Consider the following 13641-nt stretch of genomic DNA (forward strand, 5'->3'; position numbering starts at 1 on the left):
TTCCACGAGTGGAATTTGTATGCTCCTGATCCCGTGTCTGTTATGACGACATTACTATAGCCGACTATCATATGACTGGCCACTAACGAAGGCTTTATTCGACTTATGGAACCCTAGAACCCCCTACTCATACATGGTTTACCATGACCATGATTTGCGATCGATGAATCTCAGAAGTGGTTAATACCATTCCCAGGGAATATTTACCGCGCGCGTTCACCGCCTCGGGAACAACTTCTTCCATAAACAGATTCATCGGCATTAGACATACAGATAACCCCCATAGATTGAAGTTGCATTATGATTCCTCGAGTCCGTACCACTCCTACTGTCTCTGTTTTGGTGGTCTGTACAGTGCAGCGGACGAATTTTGATGATCAGGACGGGAGGAGAGGGCCTTGGAAAGCGAGCATTCTTCATCAGTTGAAACAAGGCGCATCTTGCATACCCCCGAGTTTGGCCGCTATCTACGTATCCCTTTCTGCGTAATATTTGAAATGCAGATGCCCATTGTGGCCTCTAGCCCATGCCCGACTGTTCCGTTGGGATCATGCGACTCCTCAAAAATTGGACTCCTTCGCACACGCCCATGTATGCCATATATGTACCTGTACGTACTTTTGCCCCCAAAAAACATCGTGAACACCCCCAGATAGGGCACACATGCCGGGGCCCGCCCTTGCAGCGTTTTTTAACGGGCTGGGCCGTTCGCCGCACAGATCTCGATGATCTGGCTGCAATGCAAGCAAGGAGACCGAGTAGTATGTACGGAGTACATACTATAAGTATTCCCCGGAAAGGGGTAGGCGGGAAAAGATCGAGATAGGATAGATGAGATCCTGAACAGTAGTGCAGAGGCATCATCTGGAACAGCATCCAAAAAACCAGTATACTTTGTGCTAATATATACACGTATAGGATGGGAGTGTTTGTGGGCGTTGTTGCTCGCCATCTAAAAGATCAAGTTTATTTTATTCTCATCTATATGACTGAATACCTCTCTAGGCTGTTCTACGAATTATACGCACCAGGGACATGACCGATTAATTCATCCGGCCACAGTACAGGAGCCGCTGCATGACGCGGGCGCTACTGCGAGGCGTACATGTTGTACCTGTACAGCCAGGCACAAGGCCTATACAAAGCACTCGTGGGATGACGAGCGATCAGGTGGTTGGTGGGGGAGGGGTTAAGTAAGGGTCCGAGAGTACGGAGGAGTTCCTCGCATGTTCGGATTAAAAGGAAGCATAATAAGGCTGGTGTTTCTTTTTCCGCCACCGTACCTACTACTCCCCTGGTCATCCGATCAAAGACATGTAAGGGAGTAAGCATAGCATCGACAAAGCAAACACCGTTTGATGATCACTTTTATTACTATTATGATTCCGTCGTCTAATATTCCTAGACCGGTTTGAAACGGCCCAGATTGGGTTTTCCCTTCCCCTTTCCCTTTCCCTTTTTTCTTTTTCTTTTTCTTTTTCTTTTTCTTTTTCCTTTTACTTAAAAAGGCCACATGCTTCGCTCCGAGGTTTGGCACACTAGTTGAGATATCAACCATGGTTCAACAATCCGTTCATGTACTCCGTACTCCGTACATCGTCCATAGGTCATAATTATTAGTTCGGACCGAGAGGCAAAAAAAAAAAAAAGAAATGTAATGAAAAATGGCTCAAAAGAGGCGAAGGATTTTCGTGCCATTGAACCATTTCATGATCATCCTTGGTACCCCTAGTTCCTAGTGTGTCTGGGTAGTAAGAAACACGAGACTGGTATATAGAAATGGGTAGGACAAAGGACACGAGCTAGAAAGTTGCGGGACGTCATTGGAGGGACTGGGACTTTCCATCCTTTATGGAAGTATTTGATCGTTCTTTGGTGTTGGGGAAGGAGGGTTTGCTTTTCTGTCAGTCGGCAGTGTAACTAGGAAGGATTCACTTATGAACTGCCGATACGAGCCATTCAGAAAAGGATATGCGAGGCAGATGATGATACTGATGATTAATCTTCGGCAGCTGCAAGTGAACTACCCAGTCCATAAGCACATACATGCAGACGAGTTTAGGTAGGGCTTTCAATGGTGTGGTCACCCACGGGCCGTCAGCCCCTCTCCCTTCTTGGACTCGGGGATTACCCGGGTGGGCCTAGGATGTATGTTGTTTCCCCGAACTGAACCTTGGTTCACCTTGATCGTACCTAGGTACCCAAGGAGGCTTATGCTTAGGCTGTATCCCTGTGTATCTTTTGTATCCAATCATTCTGAATTGCTGCTCCTCAAGGAATGGGCTGGCACTTTTCTAGAATATCCTCCTAGTTCGTACAGAAGAGGTGGAATCGTGGGAAAAGTTGTGCAGTGAACACTTGGTATACCTACTAGATGCATTACACGGCATACGTGGTAGTATCATACGTATGGGTGACTGGAAGAGGCAGTCGTACGGATGGTGTTTAAAAACATCACTCGAGCGATGGGATCACGGTCCTGCAACTGTTAGCCTACACGGAAAGCCAATGCATGTAGGTATGCTTGAAAATCGGCCAACTAGTAGTACTGCCGAGATTTCTCATCTGGTACTTAGTTACCAAGTCAAATCACCATACGGGCCTAAGTACTGAAACTCGATTTGTTCTTGTCCCATTAAGTCAGGATCAGGTGAGACCACCTTTCTACATTTCCAAAGGATTTGACTACGCTTCTCTTTGAATATGAATTTAGTCTCGAGTTTAATGTTCTTTACTGGTGGTATACACATAAGATTATAAATTAGGACAGAGAGAGGGCAGTTGTATACCTAACAGGACTGTCTGTGTACCATCCAATACCATAGTAATATTACCGATTTTAATAGAATACCAAACAACAAATACCTGTACGTACTCTGTAGGTACCTAATAATGCCCCACTAATTACCACTTTTTTTTTTTTACCTGGAAAAAAAAAAAAAAAAAATAGCTGGAGACGGAAGGAGTTGATGTGGTCGGTGGAGTTCCGTCACGGCGCCTTTACCCGTCCCGGCGTACCCTCCCTCCGTCATCAGTCGTCACTTGCGCCTTTTCGCAAACTTTTGCCCCTCGTCAGGCTCTAGACCCTACAGTAGTCGCGACTCGAGTGGCTGCGAATGCCTGCCATACGCCCAACCTGAAGGGCTCTCAGCGATTCAGGTGATCCCCATGGAACCATGAATGCTTTAGCTGCGTCTTAGGGAGTCCCCGTCCATGTCTATGGGTCGCTGGCGTGTCGGACAGGGTCCACTCCGCTTGCGGACCGTTCTTCTACTCCGTTTACTGCTAAGTTTCCATTTCATGACCGCTTTTTCTCTTCAACTGATTACTGTACCACTTGGTAATATTCTTTCATAGCATGAGAATGATTTTCCTGTCTGCCATATTTCCCACTATGTGGAAAATAGAGACCTAGTAGTACTAGGTGCGGCTGATGCCCACAATTCATCCCCCCCCCCCAAAATGATATTAATTCATCACCGCTCGGCCAACCATTGCATGCCGATGAAATCAGGATCCCTACTGCTATTTTAGGCCAGAATTAATTGCCCGCGTGGTGATTTTCCCACCGAAACCAATGATGAACCCTTATTCCATCTGAATAATGAGGACCGGTTCTTTGCCTTACTCCATCATTCTTTAACAGCTATAGAATCCATGGAACGAACCTTCCATTGGTACCCAGTAGACCCAAAGGATAAGGATTCCTTGAGATCTCCATCTGCGAATCTTCCCGTCTTTCCGCTTTCCGCCAGCCGTGGGACTCGTCCTGCGTCTCGTGTCTTGAAGCGCTTGACCCGACCGTTTTCCTTTCTTATTTTTTGCCTCTCGGACGGACCGGCGAGTTGGTGACCCAGCGAACCATAGTTGGGATGCGTTCTCATTGATATTAGTATTTCCTTAACCTAAGCAGGCAGTAGAGATGAAATGGCCCTTTTAACGGAAATAACGATTTTTTTTTTTTGTTATTTAAAAAAAAAATTAATTAAAAAAAAAAAAAAACAGAAGAGGTGGCATTTGAAGAGTAAATTAAAATAAAAATAAATAAAATTGGAAGATAGGGATAAACTTAACTGTAAGGTAGTGAACAAATAGATCCGTCTTCGTTTTTTTTTTTTTTCCCTTGACTGTTTCCGATCCTTCCAAGAAGTAGCAAATTTGTTTCTTCATCCTAATTACTCTCTGCCTTCCTCTCTCACGCACTCTTCCGTCCTCGTTCTGGAGACTTTATTCTTCATATCATCTGGATAGGAAGCATTCCGCGAATATTTTTTTTTTCCCTTACTCCATTTACTTTATCATCACCAGTTCTTACTTATCCTTCACTGATTCAGTTCATTCCTTGTGTAACCAGACCAAGCAAGTCCCCACCACTTCAAGGTACGATTCTATCTTATCACATATCCATGATCTCTTGCAGAAATCATTTGTTGTTTTGAAACCTCATTTGGAGCTTTTGATTTGATTCGATACTTTTTTTTTTCCCTTCCTTAAAAAAAGGAATTCAATTGCAAGATTACCCTGTATTGTGTCGCCGCTGACAATTTGACTGCTGTTGGCGGCGCCGGCTCATTTGGTGTTTGATCTATACTGAGACTTCGCATGCACTACTGCCAGGCCTTATTCCTTTTGCTTGCTGACTCCCACCACTTTAGTAACTAGTAGTACCTTCAGAGTACATCTCTTGCCTGACAAGGGCTTTTTCTCTTCTTTCTTTTTCTGATCCTGCCGTCTTCCTTTCTTCTGTTGGCTCGTCCAATCCACTCTACACCTATCATTATTCTACTATCATTCGTGCCACTGCCTTTGTTGCTTGCACGGAGTACTGTGTGCAAGGGCTATCGTTGGGAAGAGTGTCCAACGCTCACGTCATAAGTGAAATCCCCCGAGGCTCTTTTTTTTTTTTTTTTTTTGAACCATCCATTTTTCTCTTTGTCTTTTTTTTTTTCAGTTATTTTTATTATTTTGTTTTAATGCTTTGCCCCCTCCTTCGCTAGGTACCCTACCCTGACCCTTGCTAAATTGAACACCTCGACTTCTTCGCCTTACCCTCCACCGCCTCTCCTCCCCCTGGTCCTTTTTTCTCCTCTCCCACTATCCCGGCTTTTACCCTTCGGCCTCTCTTCCTCCTACGGACTAGATCCTGGTTTTCTTTTTTAGTTTTTCTTTTGTTCTTTTTTTTTTTTTTTTTTTTTTTTTTTTTCCTTTATTTTATTTCCTTTTTTTATTTTTTGAGTTTTAACTTCTCCCCCATTTTTTCCCCCTTTACACAACTCTCACCTTCCCCGTCCGGTTCAGCGTGACCACGAGGCTATGCTAGCCTTGCACATCACCCGACGGGAGCTGGAACTGTTTCTGATTTGGTCTACTTTCTGACCGGCTTGGACTCCGCATCAACAATCCTGGTCGCTTTACACGCGCACAGAGACACAGCACACACACTCTCCTCGTCTGCCTACATACTTACTTTACGTGCTTACCGATACCTAACATACATACGACCTCCCCATACATACAGCCATACATACATACAGCCATACATACGGCGGACTCACTGTCCATCTTTCAACCAACCAGGCTAGACACCAGCCTGCCATACATACGCATCGAGCGAACGTACATTGATCTATACATACACAGACACACCCCTGCCCTACTTGTTTCTTGGCCGACGACCCGCGGGACGTGACTCTCAACTCACATCATCCTGCATCCGTCCTTTCTCCCGTCTCGTTCCGCGTTATAAGCAGCCTCTTCGCCCTCTCGCCTACAAATGTCCAGCAACCCCCACGATTTCAACGACCCTAATCGGCAGGGACAGTATCCACCTCCTCAGTGGAACACTAGTCAACCTGAGGATAACGCTTCCGCTCACTATCCGCCGGCTTCTCAATACCCTGTAAGTCTTTTTCTCGTTCTCTGGCCCTTGTCGTGGACCTTTTCTTCCTGGTACCATGAAATGTCTTCTTTCAAGCACACTTTCCCAATGCTTGCCCCAAGCTCCCGCCATGTTTCGAACCTACCCTTAGTCTAATGTCTATTATCCGGAAACCTACTGACCTAGCGGGTTCACTTTAGTATCCTCCGGCGTCGTATCCTCCGGCCGCAGACCACCAATATCCTCCACCGCCCCAAGCGCAGTATCCGCCTTCGTCAAACATGGCTGCCATCCATCCTCATGTCCAGGGCCCGCAAGATCCGTACCGTCTTCCACCGCCTCCTGGAGCTTACCGCCCCCCAGACGTATATGCTCAACCTCCACCACCACAGGTTGTTTACCAAGCTGCTGCTCCGCGGCAGCGTACGGCTATCGCCTGTCGCTACTGCCGAAGGCGGAAGGTACGTTCATGGGGATTGGATATCTTACTATAGACCGTAAGGGCGTGGAGTGTGAAGGACTTCAGCTGATGATGGTCACCGGGACTTGGTAGATTCGATGCTCGGGATTCGAGAGTTCACAAGATGGTCGCTGCAGCAACTGTATCCGCTTCAACCAAGAGTGCATGTTTACGCCCGTCTCCTCCCAAGCGCAGGCATTTGTTCCAGCACATGCGGCTTATCCACACCTGAGAAACGCACAGAACCCGGGGCGTAGTACCCAGGGTGTACTGCTCTATGGTGCCCACGGCCAGCCTTTGCCACCCCAGCAGCAGCCGCAACCAGGCCCAGATGCTACCCTCCCACCACCGCAAGGAATGTATCAACATCCGTACGGCAGTGCACCTCCGCCCCTTGCATCCGTCTCTCAAGATCATGTAAGTAGCCAATTAACTATCCCTTTTCACGTCTGTGATTCTATTTGGTACTTATTACCCCCCTAATTAGAGGGCTAGTGGACGTCGCGGTTCGGGGTCTGGTTTCGAATACCCAGATCCCACAAATCTTGCACCAGTCACTCCAGTCACATCTACTCCTGGGTATCAGGCGCATACCACTCCTAGCCAATACTATCCCGCACAAAACGATCGTCGCCCTTCGCCGCAATCTGCTTATCCTTACGATGGTCGTCATTCCTCGTCTCCTCATAACTCTCCGTACCCTTCGATGCATCCTAGCCAAGGCGCTATGACCCCTCCTCCTACATCCACTCCTAGTGGTTCGCGCGGAGGATTGAATGTTCGCGATATGCTCAATCCGGGGGATAGCCAAGGCCGCTCCAGCACCGATAGCGATATGCTTAATGCCTTGAACCGAAGGGGCTTGAATCAGTAGCCCCGGAAACTCGTTATGCAAATTTTGGCTAGAAGCAGGACGGTGTATGAGGATAAGATATCAGTAAAACAAAAAAGGAAAAAGAGCAATGTCAAGTTCGGCTTCGTGAGTGGTTGATGATGTGGGCATTGTGTGCTGGTCACACGCGCTCTATGACGTTTTATACATCACCATTTCATGCTTTTGCGAGTATGGAACGATGATGTTTCTTGTCGTGAGAAAGGACTAAAAGGAAAAGTAAAAAAAAAAAAAAAAAAAGAGGAAAAAAGACATGAGAATCCCTGAAAGCTGCACTTTGATTCCAACAGCATGTCAGAAGATTGACCGACTAGAGAAAAGGTATCTGCAGTCTTGGCAACGACAGAAGATTGTAGCGGCCTTGCAGGTTTTGGCACTGAATTGAACGATAATCTCCCTACTATCGTAACCTCTACGTTGAGAGGGAAGGGGGGAGGAAACAAAAATGAGAAAGAAAAAAAAAGAAACAGAAGAAACCAACGCCATGTCGACCAATACGATGTCATGGGCACGAGGAGTAAGAATGTTATGAGCTGCACGATCTGGATATGGAATCACTTAATTTGGAATGCGAGTTGTTCCTTTCGCAGTCTTAGTCTGACGGACGTGCTTCGAAAGCTATGAACCTGCAATTCTACATTTCCTACCTTTCGGAAGTACAAAATCACGGCTATTATAAACTATCTGGGGCAACCCAATAATTTGATTTTCTTTTCGTCGTCTCTATTCTGTTATCTTATTGGTATGCGAACCGAATCATGAACACTTTTAACGCCATCTCAATGGCTGACGATCCGAGACTGAATGCTCTGGATCCGGGCCACATGGGTCTAGCAAATGTCTTCGTCATGTTGAGATGGATCCAAATGTATTATTGACGGTCCGGACGCCCGATGTGTTCAGCTGATATTTTTTTTGGGTGCACAGCGAAGACAAGTGGAATTATATGCATTGGAGAGGTGTGTGTTAGGTGTGTCTGTCTACGTTGGCCATCACGGGGTGGAATATGCTGTGGGAATCCGCTGCATTTGCTCTTTCTTTCCTTTGACAAAACATTTGCGAGGCATTTTCTATTGGTGGTGGGCTCGTCATTTTCAAAGTGTTTCAATACATTTCGGTGGCTCTCTCTGTTCTGCGTTTATGCCTTTTTTTTAAACACTCTTCGATTTTGGTCGAGTCATTTCCATGTTGCTGTTATCGGGGTATTCTGCCATTGCAAAAAAGGGAGGAATTTTCTCTTGCGGATTAGTTTTTCTCTTTTATATCTATTTCCTTTTTCTATACTGGGAGGCTGTCTGATCAAATTTTGTCCCTTCGTTATATGACCTGCAGCTTTAGCTTTTGTTTCCCCCTGCCTGTTGATTTTTGGTCATTTTACGTTGCATTGTGCATACTTGCCTGTTCAATGGTATGGTGTGACGAGTTATTCCTGTCCAGTTTCGAACTACAAGTGCCTATATAAGATAATGAGAATTATCCATGAGTCTTTGAAGCAAGCCGAGAGTTTGATTTGATATCTGGATTACGTATTAACCTGATAAATGGATGTATGAATGGGAATAAAATGTCTGCAAATTTGTTGAGTATCTAGTCTATGAAAAGATTTTTGTTTAGCCCTACGACGGGTAATCATATCCAATCTTATTGCACATCTTTCTACATTCCACGTACCTCTCGGAAACGGCATACAAAGGACAAGGAAGTATAATTAGAAAGGGAGCAAACAGTTGCATAAGCGGAAGAAATTTTCTGACTTCTGAAGATGAAAAAGAAAAAGCTGAGCTTAGCTAGATGCCTGGTTCCCTCTCTTCCTCGAATACAACTAACTATACTATCTAGCTAGGTAGGTACATTTAAGTCTTCAACGCTTCAATGAATACTGGAAAATGGGGGAAGAACTAGATAGTTGAGTGGAGGATGACTTTGATTTATTCTGCTCTCGAACCCAACTGGCATGTTCCAGGGATCGGTGGAGAGAGACGTATGTTTGGTTTTACAATGTTAGTTGTAGTGATAGTAAGTAGGTAGGGGAAGCAGACAAAGGAGATGACGGATGGGATATGCAAGGGAAGACAGTCAAAATCAGTTCAAAGAACGTAGTTTAAAAAAACAAACTCAAGAAAATAAGGGACGGTCCAGGATCAAGGAGCGATGAAACCAAAGAAGATTGATTGATTGGATTGGATTTTAAGATCCCGAAAGGAGGCCTTTATATGCAACTGAATGAATGACTGAATGAGATGCAAGAAAATTGAACAAAAATGCACATGAGTGTCGCTCCAAAGTGTGTACGTGTACGTATCCTATTAACCTGAGTTACGTTTAGGAATCTGGGAATGCGTCTAGAACCCGAGTCATCTTTTTGGCACGGGAAGAATCTTCCACAAGTATGCCACGCTGTTTCATCACCATGTACAGAGTGTCAACGACCTTGTTAAAGGATGAAACCGCTCCTTGTTCCTGTCTGAATCGGACAAGGCTGAGATTGGCCTGCCGACCATGTTCGAGTACGGTATAAAACTCCGCAGAGAACTTGACAGGTCGAAGACGAAGAACTAAGAGGTAGTTAGTTAAGAAGGAAAGAAACTCGACGGGATAAGGGCTTGCTATTCGTACAGTTTACTTCGCTAACCCGGCCATGAATCACGCTGTTGGCTTTGTCCAGGTATACATCCTCCATCCCGTATTGTTTCCACTCGCGGAGGATCTTGTATACGTCCTTGCGACCTTTTATCTTCGATGTATTCAAGGCTATTACTCTGGTGGCGGGCCTGAACTGAAACACACGTGCGAACCAGTTATGGCTTTTTCCCTCGCGCCGTGGTCTTCGTGGTAGAGGTCTCTGGGATTTGTCGGGCTCAAAGAATTCATCTTTGGCCTTGTTGAGTGGGGGACTACTCTCAACAGTACTTTCCGCTGGTGTTGGTACAGGTGCTGCAACTGGTTTTGGTGTGAGATTCTGGAGCCTGGAAAACATTCGAGATGTTACGAACCTGGTGATGTGGCGTCGGGGTCCTTGCTTGGTTTTCTTCTCATAAGCTTTCTTAAAAATCCACCTTTCTGCCTCACGTGTGACTGCTCTTCTACCTTGGAAGACTCTTCTTCCTCTTGGCCAGTGGGAGTCTCTGCGGGCTGGTTAAGCTCATGCACAATCACCGTGTCGGAACTTGGATGCAGTAGCTTAGCATCAACGGGCAGCTTTGCCGTGTCGCTGGAGGCCTGAGACCTATTGCGAAACCATGACCATTTCTTACTTTCGGAAGCCTGTGCACCACTGCGCCTTGGGGATTTTGGTGGGATTTCTGCAATGGGAGCCAATTCGCAAGGATTGCGAGAAGAACGAGAACCGAAAGAGGTATACCGACTGGTATCTGGTTTGACTTCACTGAATTCCTCGAGTAACCGCTCGGTGTCGCCAGAATCGGCTGGTCGGTTGCGATTTCTCTTCCGCAGGTTCAAAGGTTTGGCGTTATCGATTGACTGCATGGAACTCTGAGGCACCATTCGGATAGTCTTCTTACCCGAGTGAGTAGTGCTGCTTGAGGGACGATCAGAGCTTCGGTGCGCAGCTATCATCTTAGCCTGCTGTTCATTCACTGTGGCTTCATTGCCTGTGTGTATATTCAATTCTTCGGATATTATTGGCAGAGACGTAGGTTCGTTAGGCGATTTATGGAATGGGTCGGTCTGAGACGAAACGTCGAAATCATCAGTTTTGTTCGCCTTATCAGGGTGTCTCAGCTTATCTTGCAGGATTAATCGATCAAGATGACCAATAACAGCTGTAAGGTATGCTGGAACATCCCCAGACCCGTCCTGCGTAGAGTGTTCAATCAACTTGCGACGAGTTTCGGCCAACTCTGCAGCAGTGTACGACCCTGGCGAAGCGCCTGGGGTCGATGAACCTGATTTTCTCTTCGATTTTGTGGGGGCAAATTGACGATATGAATCCTCAGGAGTATTCATTGAGACTGAAGTTGCTGGAGTCTCTGAGTCCATGCATGTACTCGTGGTGCAACCCGTTGAGACAGAGCCACCGTTGAAAGCTTCTTCGCAGATTTGACTCAGTTCATGAGAAACTTTTCTTGCTTCATCTTTCCAAATGAAATCAGATTCTCTCACTTTCCTTGGATGAAGGCAGTTTTTGATGGTGACGCCGGCTCCTCGAACCACTGTGGGCTGAGTTGGTAGCAGTGGGCTGCTAAACCTGTCGGAGAAAGGACTAGTATCATCGTCTGATTCAAAACCAATATCTCTGTCTTCTTTCTTCGCAATTGGAGTATTCACATGAGCGTTGGTTGCTATAGCGGATATAGATCCTTGTGAGCGGTTCCGAGTATGACGGAAACATACATTTCGCTTGTAACTGGCGGAGCGTGGAGTTGGTGTACCGTTCAATGGTCGACGGGAGCCTGAATATGATGTCTTCGACTGGAAGGACTTCATAGAATTGACCTTCAACCGCTTATTGCGTACGAGTGCGAAAGGGGAGCTTGGAGGACAATCCTCTAAAATAGTCTTCGCATTGGGCATAGGACTGGACTCCTGTATCACTTCTGTAGGTCGTTGTTCGTGTGCACCCTTGGAGACTGTTCGATGAATGGTGATTTGAGCGAATCCAACCTCCGGTTCTGGAGCCTGATTCTTTGGGGACCGAAACGGGTCATAGCTCTCTACCGTTGCGCAGGATTTTGGCTCTCTAGTAGAACTGTTTAATTTTCTCTCTCGGATGGCTGCAACCTGGTTTCGCTTCCGAGAACCTTGGGCTCTTTTATTAGATATACGGGCCGACCCACGCGAGATGTGGTGGTAGTCGCTAGCAGAGTACTCAAGAGCTTGTCCTTGGTAGTTCTCTAGCTGTTCATTTCTAAATTTGACCAACGCATTGTAAAACATACGTTCCTGGGTTGGTCTAAAATATCTAATATCAGCATCAGAACAATTGGTAGAAACCCCAAAACCCCAAAGCCGGACATCGCTAAGCATAACTTACTCAGGCTCTAGGAGTCGCTGGATTAGCATCTCAGGCTTTACATCATGCCAGAGCGTTTGCAGGTTCCTCAAGAGGTCAAAATCAACATCGTGCCTGCTGTTCACGGGTGGGCCGCAGTCGTCTACGGATATTGGTGGCGCTGGACCTAGATAGTGGTTGGATCTTGCCTGGTGAAATTTTTCGTACTTCTGCAGTAGAGGATGCATGAAAATATTATCCATGGTGATACGGTCCTCGGGCTTTTTCTGGAGAATACGCTGGATCAGATCGGCAGCTTCGTAGCTGATCTCCCTTGGGATGAAGAACTCGGCCTTTTTGACCAACTGTAGTGTCTTAGGGAGATCACCCCCGTCAAATGGGAGGTATCCTGTCAACAGTGCGTATAGTATGATCCCACAACTCCATATATCTGCCTTATCTCCTCGATATCTCCGGCCGTATATGATTTCAGGCGCAGCATAATGTGGACTTCCACATGAAGTGTTCAACCAGTGGCCTATTGGCTGGAGCGCAGCCATGCCGAAATCAGCGAGCTTAACGTTGTGCCATGCATCCAGCAAAATGTTCTCCGGTTTCAGGTCTCGGTGGCAGATATTGAATCGATGACAATGTCCAAGGCCCGCAATAATCTGTCGAAATATCCGAACGGCTTCCTCCTCTGGAAGCGGGCCATGATTTGACACATAGTCAAACAATTCTCCGCCCTCGACGTACTCCAGTACGAGATACCTATGAAGTATAAGTTAGGGGGATCCAGAAGACACGTATGATAAATACCACTCACAGTTCGCCTCGATTCTCCCAGACATCGTATAGACTGATTACATTTGGATGTTCAATGAGCTTCATAATGACTACCTCTCTTTCAATGCCAGATGGCATTGGCCTTGCCCCTGTGCCACTGGAACCTCCAATATTTCTGTCCATCGCTGCAATGCTTTCGCTTTGAGCTATTGCCGCGGACTTCTTGGAGACAATCTTGATCGCGGCCGTCTGTCCTGTCAGCGCATGTTTTGCTAATCTCACACGACCTGTGGACCCTCTGCCGAGGGTTCTGCCCAATTGCCATGGTCCGATGTGAGTCTTCCTCTTTCCTTTGTTTGAGACTACCGAATGTGCAGAGAGGACCGAGTTGCGATGCGATCCTGCTTGCGAGTCTGTGACTGGCGAAAGGCAATTGATTTCCACATTTCCTTTGGGCGATCGTGGGCTTGTGGCGATAGACATTGGATCAGACAATAATTGTCGGGACGGTTCTTCTATATCCTCTTCCTCCTGTTCTGTTCTCGGGGCTGAACAGTTATTTAGTCTGCGGGTGGCATCTGTCAGAGGCGGACGCGTAGTCTGAGGATTGAAACTAGTAGTCCTATCGTCCATTGCCAGGAAGCCCCAAACAAACGATTCAATTGCTCAGGTCG

The 13641-nt window shown here is 46.4% G+C and overlaps 2 protein-coding genes across 2 annotated transcripts; one reads left to right on the forward strand and one right to left on the reverse strand.

Moving 5' to 3' along the window:
- Positions 1 to 5773: 5773 nt before the first annotated feature.
- On the forward strand, positions 5774 to 7212 carry ATNIH1004_010217 (uncharacterized protein; the record flags this gene model as incomplete). The annotated part of the gene is made up of 4 exons (XM_033574792.1): positions 5774 to 5899; positions 6065 to 6339; positions 6476 to 6755; positions 6826 to 7212. The coding sequence occupies 4 exons, from the start codon at positions 5774 to 5776 to the stop codon at positions 7210 to 7212; spliced, it is 1068 nt and encodes a 355-aa protein (XP_033422810.1).
- A 2340-nt stretch (positions 7213 to 9552) lies between these two features.
- Positions 9553 to 13450, reverse strand: BRSK1 (serine/threonine-protein kinase; the record flags this gene model as incomplete). Its single annotated transcript, XM_033574793.1, has 5 exons — positions 9553 to 9785; positions 9847 to 10170; positions 10224 to 12142; positions 12224 to 12952; positions 13008 to 13450. The coding sequence occupies 5 exons, from the start codon at positions 13448 to 13450 to the stop codon at positions 9553 to 9555; spliced, it is 3648 nt and encodes a 1215-aa protein (XP_033422811.1).
- Between the last annotated feature and the right edge of the window lie 191 nt (positions 13451 to 13641).

This window comes from Aspergillus tanneri (assembly GCF_003426965.1).
Source record: "Aspergillus tanneri strain NIH1004 chromosome Unknown AapTan_5_pilon_pilon_pilon, whole genome shotgun sequence".
Lineage (NCBI taxonomy): Eukaryota > Fungi > Ascomycota > Eurotiomycetes > Eurotiales > Aspergillaceae > Aspergillus > Aspergillus tanneri.